Source organism: Podarcis raffonei, chromosome 5 (genome assembly GCF_027172205.1).
Source record: "Podarcis raffonei isolate rPodRaf1 chromosome 5, rPodRaf1.pri, whole genome shotgun sequence".
In the NCBI taxonomy this organism is placed as follows: domain Eukaryota; kingdom Metazoa; phylum Chordata; class Lepidosauria; order Squamata; family Lacertidae; genus Podarcis; species Podarcis raffonei.
Genome location: NC_070606.1, coordinates 80,745,594 through 80,757,615, shown reverse-complemented (window position 1 = coordinate 80,757,615; position 12,022 = coordinate 80,745,594). Strand labels below are relative to the sequence as shown.

The 12,022-nt window shown below is 40.7% G+C and overlaps 1 protein-coding gene across 6 annotated transcripts in view; it reads right to left on the bottom strand.

Moving 5' to 3' along the window:
• Positions 1-12,022, bottom strand: part of LEKR1 (leucine, glutamate and lysine rich 1) — a 73,172-nt gene that overhangs the window by 15,830 nt on the left and 45,320 nt on the right. For all 6 annotated transcript variants that reach the window (XM_053390351.1, XM_053390350.1, XM_053390353.1 and 3 more), the window contains 2 exons: positions 4,280-4,357; positions 3,602-3,805 (listed from right to left, as the gene is read on the bottom strand). In XM_053390351.1, the coding sequence (XP_053246326.1) occupies positions 3,602-3,805; positions 4,280-4,357 (282 nt within the window). The remainder of the gene's footprint in view (positions 1-3,601; positions 3,806-4,279; positions 4,358-12,022) is intronic.

The window sequence follows — 12,022 nt, the reverse complement described above, 5'->3', positions numbered from 1 at the left end:
GTAAGAAGCAAGAGCCCATTCATTCAAAGTTTCACCTGCAACTTTAATTTCTATGCGGTGACATTATTAGTCACCTGGTGGTGGGATTTATACATACATGAAACTTCCACTTGCTCAACTTCCAACAAACAACAGAATGCAGACACCATTTGGAAAGGCTACAAAATGACATCTGCTCAGTGACTGATGGGCTACGGAATCCAAAGTTTGTTGGGCCTCTTGACAGACCATGTATTTGGAAGAGAAAGACTAAGGGTCAAACTAGGTGATAAGACATCATGGTGTTTTTAAAACAGCACGATTGGATTGGGGCCCTGACACTGAGAGAAGGGGTTAATCCTCTTCTCTGCACCATTCTTGTCCCGCCCTACCCAAGTTATTTGCCCCACGGGAGAGAAAAAATGCATATCCCACACAAGTAGCTAAATATTATCCCTAGGAAGCAAATGGGCTGCCCAATATAGATTGGGAACATGACACAGAGGAAGGGTTAAGCCCCACTTCCCCAGCACTGCAGTTCCAGGCTGAAATCCTCCCCTCCTCACTGCTGCTTTTAAACTTTAAGAAACAATGGGAGATCAGCTCACATATCTCCAGACATCTTGCCTTGGCCAAATTTCAACCCCACTCCATGTCTAATGTAATCCACATTGTGTTTCCACTTAGGAGCCCTTTACAGAGCAGAAACATGGTATTACTGGGGCTACTGTATTGAATAAATTGGTAATGTTACAGTATTTCACTGGGACACAGTTTGAAAATTTTATAAATCATGCAGAAGGTCCCAGGTTCAATCCCCAGCATCTCCAGGTAGAGCTGGGAGAGACTCACTGTCTGAAACCCTAGAGAGCCACTGCCAGTCAGTGTTGGCAGTACTGAGCTAGATGGACCAATGGTCTGACTCAGTATAGGGTGGCTATGGGGGAGCTTGGATTAAAGAACCTTTAAGAGCCTATCCAAAACCCATTGTCAGTAGATGTTGAATCAGTCTGCAGAATTCACATCTTAGGTAATGTAGTCAAATTAAACACCACCACTATGGGCCAATTTCACTGTTAATGGTTTCCCTCTGAAGAATGCATGCAGAGAACTATGTCGAAAGCTCTGCAAAATCCACACAGATGCTCCATGGGTATTTTTTCATGAAGGAAATGAACCAATCTCAGCTTCAGTGGAAGGGTCTGCCTTAGAAGATGGTGGACTCTTCTTAGCTAGAGATTTTAAGCCAGAGGTGGCAAGCCATTTTAGCTCCAAAGACTACATTTTTTATCAGGATCTGACTTGGGGTCAAATTTGACAAGTGGGTGGCTTCACCCACTTGTCTAAATTCCATTTGCTCACCTCTCAAAAGTGGGAAGTGTTTTGTAAAAGTCTCCATCCTTCTTTTTTAAGCCTCCAACCTTTGATCTTTAATCTCCACTCATCAGCTGACAAGAGGTGATTAAATCCTCTTGCCAAGGCTGCACAATCCTGTTCTATGCTGGGAAAAGGGCAGTGCAGCCAATGCATGATTAAATCCTGTCCTTCGACCTATCAGCTGACATTGCCAATGATGTCAGCTGATGGTCAGGTGGCTATTGCTTGGGGGAAATGGCATGGCAAACCAAACTGGACCCACTGGAGAGCCAGGATTGACTTGTGAGCTGGAGATTCTCCACCCCTGTTTTAACCAGAGCATGGATGGCCAACGATCATGGATGTCATAGTGGCAGAATTCCTGCATCAGCAGGAGGTTGAAATAGTTGACCTTTGAGGTTGCTTTCAACTCTGTGGTTCAAATTCTACATGCATGTCCCTTGTATCCACACACACCCCATAGTATTGTAGATTGGGAGCAATAACTTGAAAACATGCAGCTCAGGGAGGGGAAAGGTTATCCCACGAGAGTTTGGCAGAAATGAGCTGTTCACTAAGCAATTATAATTATTTGCTTGCACTCTTATGAAAATGAAAACACCTGCTGTATAAATGATGCTGCACTACTGAGGATAATAGATTCAGGATTAGACAAATTAATGGAGGACATGGCTATCCCTAGCTACTAACCCTGGGGTTGCAGCCAATGCTAGCCCTACTCAGAGAAGACCCATTGAAATTAATGAAACTAAAGTCATGCTCATTCATTTCAAAGGGTCTGCTCTGAGTAGGACTAGCACTGACTACAGCTCTTGGTGGTTAAGTTCTTCATCACTTGCTGGGAATCTCAAGTGGAGAAAGTGCTCTTGCCCTCATGATTCACTTCAAACTTCCCATAGGCATCTCATTGGCCAGTGTGAGAAGAGGATGCTAAACTAGGTGGGTTCTTTGGTTTGATCTAGCAGGGCTCCCCTTATGTTCTTATGTCATTTCATTGCAAGCATTATTTGAAGATACCTTTATTTGAAGAAGCACCAGAAAGATCGCTCATAGGATAGCATGTTTAGAGAAACAGGCAGGGAACAATTTTACAAGCTTTTAAATATATATACATAAAAAGAGATGAACATAATTGTTATACGTGAATATCATCACTGAAACAGATATGTCGTAGCTGAGAACTGATCTGATGCGATGCCTGTGTCTGATGTGAACTACTGCATCATTCAAACATCAAGTTAGCCTTGAACTCACTAGGTTGCTTGAGAGAAGCTACTAGGTCCCCATCAGCAACATGTGGACAATATTACTGAATCATCTCCCAGAGATGTCAGCAGTGATCATGGAGGGTGTTGTGGAGGGCAGGAAATAGCCACTGCTGCTGAGCAGCTAGCAAACGAGGCGGTTGGGGCCCCACATCCTTAATTTCAGATGCTGGTGGAAGGCAGGGGGCAGTGCAGGCCTTCCAAGAAACATCCACTTATAGAACAAGAGACTAATAGAATTGTAGAGTTGGATGGGACCTCGAGGATCATCTAGTCCAATCTCCAGCGATGCAGGAAACTTTCGACCAACGCAGAGCTTGAACCCACGGTCCAGAGATTAAGCCTCATGCGCTACCAATTGAGCTATCTCTCAGGACACTTGTAAAGATGTGAATTCTCCCTCCACACAGATTGCTGCTAAGTGGTGGTAGCAGTATGTGAAGCATCTGAGACTCTTTAAGTACTATATCTACTGCACCCAATCCAGAGGAAATCAGTCATGATTTACCACAGGAAACCAATTAATTTATTTATAGTAAATGTGTATGTCACCCTTCATTGGTAAATCTCAGGGCAGTTCACATCATGCAGATGGGGTTTGTTAGCTGTCACAAAGTTCTCTTGATGACTTAAGTGGGATTTAAACATGATTAATTTCTTTTAGATTGGGGTCAGCATTTCTGTTCTAATCCTATGCAGTTAAGGCTGAAATCCTAAACACACCCACTAGAGATTAAGCCTTACTGCGTTCAATGGGAATAGGCTTGTCCTAAAAATATTCCCCCCCCCTTATTATTTAAAATATTATTAGTTCCGTGCACAGTTAATATGCTGTGCTCTGTAATGATTTATTTTGGGTGTGGAGGACTGTGAAGAGTCAACTTGTAGGGGACTTTCAGTTCGATGATATTCTCAGAAAGAAAATCTAGGCAGAACATCCTGTCCTGTAACGCTATGCATGGCAAGTCATTTCTGATTACCTTTCTTGCCTAAGCATTACCACTTCTTCCTCTCGCTGCTTGAGAAGCCTCTTAATCGTTTCCAGTTCGCTCTCCAAATGGTCGGTGCGTTTTTTTAGCTCTTCTTCTTTCCTCTCTTTTTGAATCACTTCTTCCTGTAAACGTCCAGATGCTTGTTGGCAGGCAAGCAAAGACTCTTCTCGCTCTTTCAGGGTATTAGCAAACCTAAACGCAAAAAAAAGACTGCATGTCATAACCGAAGCAGTCGGTAAGCATATATAAAATGTATTCTGACATGGCCCTTACAGTAAATGCGAACACTATGCAAATAACTCTTCTGCATTATACCAGTGTAGCTAAGTCAGTGTGAACAGACTGTGTACTGATGAAATATATAAAACAGCACAAGAAAGAGAGCATGATACATTACTATTGTCATCATTTGTTATTAATAATTCTGTGCCTTAAAAATGTAAACATTTTACAGAAATTGATGAGGGGAAAGGGAGTTATCATAAAAGGGTTGGGGAAGAAGAGGAGATATGAGAATAAAAAATAGAAAATCAGCACAAAGCAAAAGAGGAGAAAAACTAAGATAAATGAAAAATGTCGGTAAAACCATCATGTGAATAGAATAATTTGATTTTCCACATTTCAGAGCAGCATCTGCATACAGTTGTAATAAATTCTGACTCATACTGAGATGTGGATGCTCCAATTTCAGATGTCAGTTTCTGGAGTTCACTTTGATAGTCTTCAACTTCTTTTGACTTCTTTCTAGAAAATAAAATTTAGTATTATAAATCTACTTGCTTTTAAAAAATCAACAGAATCCTTCTCATACAGTAGCCTTTATTTGTTAATGCTCTGAAGATGTTTTATTTTACCTTTTGGCAAAATACAAACAGGAGTGTTATTGCGCTTTTGCCCTGCTTGTGGGGGGGAAATGCTGGACCAAGTAGGTTTTCTGTCTGAGTCAGGCGAGCTCTTCTCGTGTTCTGAAAACAAACCGCAACTGCATTTTGTTTCAGTATATACTTACGCTGACTATGTAGCTTTAGATGGGGGATTATTAAAACTGTTTTTAAAAAAATCTGCAACAAGAATGACTTTGAAGGCCATGGTAAACACATGCACACATCCCTTCTGTTTAAGCGGTGACTACATTTCCTTGCTGATGCTCCAAATTATTGGCACCCTGAATGAAATTACGAGCAATACTCTTCCATATCCAAAAATTCAGAAAAAGTATTAGGACAGAGTCAGGAGAGGTACTTATCATAGGAGTTGATGTTTTTTGCGTGGCTGTGGCCTGTTTCTGATAGATACCCTTTTGGCTAAAGGTTAGATGAGCATACAAAGGAAGTGTACTATGTCACTTAGTAGGAGCTGAAAAAAGGATGAGGAAATGAGAATCTGAAATAAAGGGCAAGCAGAAAGTGGGTAAAGATGGGTGGGGTATAAATGATAATGTATTTATTATTATTATTATTATTATTATTATTATTATTATTATTATTAAATTCTTGATAACAAATTCTTTATGATGCAGTAGTACAATGCCACAGTGTCCATTCCCTATAATCCCAGCAGTTTTTCCAGGTTTTAAAAGACATGTCCCTTTGGATTGTTTTGCTCACAAGTGTTGTCTTTCCTTAAAATATATGGGTAGGCTAGGGAGTGGGGTGAAGGATCTGCATAGAGCTCTTCTTTGCCTGGAATGATTTAAATCAGGATGGCTCAGAAAAACTAATACTTGACTTTTGTGACTTGATGTCACAAAAAACTATCCCAGACCTGGCATCGTTTCTGACAGGTAAGGCAGAATGAGGACTCAAGGATTAATCCAATCATCCAGAAAGAGAGAGCAGTCACATCGTAGCATCAGAAAACTCTGCATTTGTATAAAGACGTGGGGCCTGTACTTTGACTAATTTATTGTTTAGATTTTGTACTTAACAAACGTCTCATTAACTAAAAATCCAGGCGTATTGCAGGAGCATTACATCACTTTCAAGCATAAGCCCAGTAGGAAATGCATAACTTGGACAAGGCAAATACCTGCTGTGTATTCCTATAACCAATATTTGGAAACAGCTCAGCTCATGCATAAGGAACCACTGTACACGCCACTGACTAAGGCTGACCAAACTGAAACATGTCTGGCATTCCAGGTACTCATAGAACTCCACGGAAGAATATTTAGAACCTCTCGTGTGTTGTGCTGAGTTTTTCTTTCATACTCATAACCCAGCCAGATGGGCGGGGTATAAATATAAATATCAACAACAACAATAACAACAACATGCTGTGGATGCATTATTGGGAAGTTTTGAATTCTTGATGTTTTAGTATGTTCTGATATATACTGTGAGCCACCCAGAGTGGCGGGGGAAACCCAGCCAGATGGGTGGGGTATATAATAATAATAATAATAATAATAATAATAATAATAATAATAATAATAATAATATTTAGTCAATTGAAGTCTCTGCATTAGACGGGTTTTGTTTAAAATTTCTATTTCCACATTTTTTGTTTTTGTACTTTTCCTTTTCCTTTCCACATCCATGCCAAAGTTCAACTTTTTCCCCCTTATCTACTATTTGTGATAAATAGTGCAAAGACATTCACTGACTGTTTCCTCATCCTGCTTTGTCAAAATATAGGTTGAAAGTAAGGCACAACAGTACCAGAAGTGTGGCTTCTACAGATTAAGGTAGGGCCTTCGGAGTATAAAGACGTACTCTTCCAACCTCAAACACTTGCTATGACTTCAAACCTTTCCAGTCTCCCACTGTTCTCCCACAGTACTGTCAGAACTCAGGATCTGGAGGCAAACTGGAAGCTCAGCCAAGAAGCAAATGGGGATGGTAGTCTACGAATGGTCAGGGCCAACCCTGCTACTTGGCAACAGGGTAAAAACGACCTGCTTCAGGCAGCAACATGAACTGGGTCGGGACAGATAAAGGCAGGAACTGATGTCTGAATGGTATAGCAATACTTTTCAAAAACTTGGCTCAGCATTGAGAGCAACTCAGACAAGAATCAGGTAGAACCTTACTATCACATTTGTAGCACCTGACTCTTGTTTGAGATGATACATGCAACAGCACTCTCTGACTATCTGCAGGTGTCTGTTGCTTTCTTCTCAATTTTGAATAGTTAACAGTATGAGGAAAAAAGAGTTAAGCAGTCACTCTCACCTACTGGACTCTAATGAAGGTATCAGCTTATTGTAGTTGCAATTGATTGCTGTACGTAAGATACTGGTTGTCAAATTAATTACTTTGGTGCTGATGTAGTGAACATAATTACATATATTCTGTAACTTTGTGTTTCTTTTTGAAAAAATGAAGACAGAATTTTGAATGCCTTTTCATTCATTCCTTTTATTCTACTTTCAGAAGTAAAAAAATAATTAGCCAACTGTCCAATGATTCATATACCTAATTATTGTCAAATAACTGCTACATGAAAGTAAACACCTTTGCTGAAGAATGTCAGAAGACCTTTAAGTCTAAAGAATTTCTTTTGAAATTTGTCAACTCAATGATTTCCAGAACAGGCTGTCACAATGATTTATGTAATTGCTGAATTCAAGCATTCAGTTCAAAAGAAAGTTCTACAGACATTACATGTGGCATGGAAAAATGATGTCTTGACTTAATATCATTACGTGTTAATGTTGCCAGTAGGCATTCCTTTGAAATGTATAGATATTCTTTGGCAACATGATTCAAATATTCAAAGTTTATAGCTGTAAATCCATGACGTAGACACCACAGATGCTAATTTAGTCTGAATGCTGCTAATTATATACTAAAAGGACCTAATTCTGAGTACCAAAACTAAAACTAGGAAGTATAATGCATGATAAACTTTGGAATAAGGTCAAAACGGTGAACTCAGTGCTGCTACTGCTGCTGCTACAACACACAAACAGGGAGAGAGAGACTTGTTTTTGTAGAATAAATATTTCAGGAACCTTACTGCTGTTAGCCATGGGCAAGCTGCCATTCTTCCAAGCAACCTGGTTGCTTCAGATGTCACTGAAGTTGCCATTTGTGATATATATGTACAGGTGGGCAGCTGAGAATATCGATTTTGTGGGGGGAATAGAACTTTTTCTGTATGAACCTGCGAAGCTGCACAACTGATCATCCTTGTGCGGAAAGTGAGGAAAAAGTAGGAGAAGGGGCACAAAGTACGTAGGATCCTAGAATAATAGAATTCAAGTTGGAAGAGAACCCCAAGGGTCATCTAGTTCTGTAATGTATCCTACTCAATATTGATCCAGAGCAGAACCTCAACGTATAGTTAGCAGAGTAAAAACTTAAACACGTTGCAGGATTCCTCCAAAATATACCAGTGGCAATTAATATTTCATCCAGCAGAGCTTGACTGCTACTGAAGGCAAATGAGCATAATGGTCACAAATCCAATACATTCAGGATTGGCACTGTTCATAAGAAATCCAGTTGCAGCTGACTTACACTTACAATAACTTATAATAAGACTAAACCTTAATATTAAGCATACTATATAAAAAACACCACACCACTTGGAAAGAGAGCTAGAAAAGAGTGAAACCCAGGCTCCTTCTGGCCTTACTATTATTGTCAGCATGACCTTGACAGAGATAACAGAAACAGTTTAAGCCAGCCGTACTCAGCTTCTCTGAAGGAATAACCCAAACATCACGAACCTTCTGCTTGTTTCTTTCACATGAGAAGCTTCCAGAACCCTCCTGAATTAAGTAGAATAGGAAAGACTTTCTGCACTAAGCACTCAACCCCTTGCAATGCAGGAATCTCAGCTAAAGCACCCCATGACAGATGGCCATCCAAGGTCTGCTTAGCAACCTTCAAGGAAGGAGAGTCCACAACCTCCCAAGGGAGACCGTGCCACTGTTGAACAGCTCTCAACCATCCACATTAGGTAAATGAAAGCCCTTCCTCGCTATTCACGCACCTTACCAGAGATGAAAAGGGCTTCTGCTAGGCACATCAACTGGAAGTATATGAAAAGCAAGTAAAGAAACAAAGCATTTATGTGGTAAAGTTTAATCAATATGCCAAGGGTTCTAGTGTGAAAGATTTAGGAGGCCTGCCCCATCCCCACAGCCTCAGAAGTTGCATCCATCTCCAGGCACCTGAGTTCCTGCCTACATAGAAACTCCAAGGATTTATCTTCTCACCAGACGTTTCCTTGATCTCCTGTTTGCCCTAGCGATCCAGGTTCAGTGGGATTTATTTGAGCAGACAGGAGAAATTTGCTTGGCTCTTCTGCTGACAAGATCACCAGACCTCCCAATTCCCTTACCCTCCAATTGTTCCTGTAGCCGGGGACTTCCGGGTTAGCGCCATCGGCTAATGGCGGATTCCCTCCGAACTCCGGAGGGAATCGGCTCCGCAGGAGTTGGGTCCTGCCGCGGTGGCGACGCGGGGACCCTCAGAAATCACAGGCGGTGAAGCCTGTGAACTTGGTGACTCGGCGGGCACCATTTGCGCCCCCGACCTGCGAAGGAGCCTTTTTAAAGGCTTCGGAACGGGGGACGGGGTGAGCGGCGTGGTGCTGAGAGTCGACTGCTTCTCCTGCGAAGTGAAGCCGCATGGCATGGTCGGAGAGCGCTGACTTCTTCTTGTGAACAATTGGACTTTTAAAGCAACAACCCGTGAGTAGTACGGAAATTGGATTTACTAAGAAATTTTTTTTTTTTAATTAGGCACGATCGGGGAAGGCGCAAACAGGAAGTCCGTCTCCCTGTCTTGTAAATAATCTTAAGCAAGGATCAGCTAACTAAGGTCGAGAGAATTTTTTCTTGTTTTTGGATAAAAGACATTAATTTCACGATTTGGCAGTATAAGTAATTTTACTGGAGGATAAGAGCTAATTTTGGGAGCTGAAGTGCCACCCCCCGGACCCGGGAGTGATCCGTGGGAGAGCCTGTTTAAGAGGTATTGAAGAGTTTGACAGCTGTCAAATTAGCTGTCAAAGCTGAAAAAGAGAACTTTGTTTCTGTTGTCTCTGCTGGTTATATTTGTTATAATTTGGTTATAATTTGTTGAAAATAAGGAAGAACTGATACAAACTAACTTGACTTTTGGATTTGAACTGGAAGAAATATTAAGTTACCAAAATCCCTCTAGAGGGGGTTTTGGGACATTACAAGAATGGCTGAAGGAGGGAAAATACAAGCTAAGTTGGAAAGAGTTTTTGTTCTCTTGGGAAAGTTACAAGGCCAAATTGATGTTTTGGCTACAAATGTTGCAACTCTGGATTTAACAGTAAATAAATTCATTGAATTTGATAAGGACTTGACTCAGGAAGTTTATGCAGCTGGACAAGAAGAGAAACTTGAGAACTTTGAGAGTGTGGAGAAAGAGATATATGTTGTTCCTGAGGAAAAGGAAGGAGGAGCTGTAATGCTGCAGATGACTAAGGAGAGCCAGAGGCCTGACATGATGGCTACAAAGGAAAATAAGAACTTGATGTTGAAAATCTGGTTTGAATTGGAGATTGAAGAATGGAGAGATCTCCTTATGTGGAGATCTGAAGATCCAAGGATTACAAATCTGATTAAGGTGGAAGTTGGAGCTTTGGGGACATTTGGACTTGAAAGGAGTAAGAAACAAGATTCGGGCTCCACTTTTAAGTATGGAGGTCTGGCTGGAAGAAATATGGATCCCATTTGGCTAGAGCTTCTCCGAGATCTGGTGTTTAATATTAAGGACTATCAATAATAATAATAATAATAATAATAATTTATTATTTATACCCCGCCCATCTGGCTGAGTTTCCCCAGCCACTCTGGGCGGCTCCCAATCAGTGCTAAAAACAGTACAGTGTTACATATTAAATAATAATAATAAAAAAATATTTTAAAAAACCTGCAGAGAGGAATTGAGAGAGAATTAAGAGCCTCGGACGTGAGATCTCCAGGCTGATAGTAGATCAAGACTGATGGACATTTGTTGGGGATTGAAACCGGGAAAGGGGGGGTGGAGTTTGGGGATCCAAAGGGTGCATAATTACAATCTGTTTTTGCTTTTATTTTGTTTTGCTATTTGTATGAAAATTGGGGAAGTCGTGGAAGGGAATTTGGGTCGACTTTAGAAAAAAGTTTTAAGAATGAGAATTGATGTATAAATATTGATGTTTATAAGGTAAAATTGGCTTTTTTAAAATGAACTAAACAGAAAAAGGTTAAAAATTGGGGATAAGAACTTGTTGAACTAACAATTTGAATTGGAATATAAGAAGGGGAGGTGTGGGGAAGTCAGGGAAATATGTTATAGAAAAATAAGGATTGTAAACTTTATGTGTTTTTACCTTTTTTTGTTTTTTTCTTTTTTGGTTTTTTTTTGTATTAAAGTGGAAAATTTCAATAAATATCTTTAAAAAAACAACAACAATTGTTCCTGTAGCCTCAGGGGCATTTTGTAGCCCCCACCCCCAGGGCATGCGTCAAGATAGCGACCCCCTGCTGGCACCAACCCACTTCCTTCCTTGCTTTGATTAATCCTGGCCAGGTTGTTCTTGTTACAGAGCCGCTATCAGTGCGATCCACCATGTCTTTACATGAATGGCTTGCTTAAATGACTATTTACTGAATAACTACACAACACTTCAGAGGAAAAGTGTTTCTGCAGCGCCGCTGATGAAGTAACAAAAGGAACTGGGCATTCTCACCCCATGATTGAGCTGCAATTTCAAATTACAATCGCTTCCAGTTTTTGCTCTCTTCTATGGAAGTTCCGTAAAATGAAACTTTCTGTTCTATCTTGCAGATGGAAATCAAAAGGCATGAATGGAAGATGAGCTTTGGAAAATGAAGTAGGAGGAAAAGGGATATTTCTTATTGTACTCGGCAAGTATGCCGCCCAAATGGAGCCAGGCCTCTGGGTGATCATTCTTGCTGGAAATGTCTGCTGAAGAGTGATAATAATTGACGTCTACTAGACAGAGAAAGTCCCTCCAACATGTTCCAGATTCTGTGCACACAGAGCATGGACACATTGCTTAGTTATCTCTTTGTTAACCATCACTTGGTCTGACAGAACAACTGTTTTGCAAGGGCTGGTTGGACATGCACTTCTTTATTCAGATCAGAAAATTAACTGCTTTAAATATTTACTGTGGTTTTTGGGTTGAGAAAAAAATGATATTGTTGTTTAAAATGTCTATGTGGGTTTAACATGGACTGGTTTGTTGTTGTTTTTTTAAATAAATCTATGAGCCTACTCATTCATTCGTCGTCTCCTGAGAATCTGCCTAGGGTTAGACAGGGGTGGGGAGGGGATCTTGAACTTACACCACCAGCAGCCAAGTACCATTTTCTGGTCTACATCACCAGCCGCTGGGTGGGTCCTAAAGCCCAGCTCAACAGGCTCACTCCTGCTGTGGGAGATGGTTCATGGTGTCAGCAGCCCACACTGA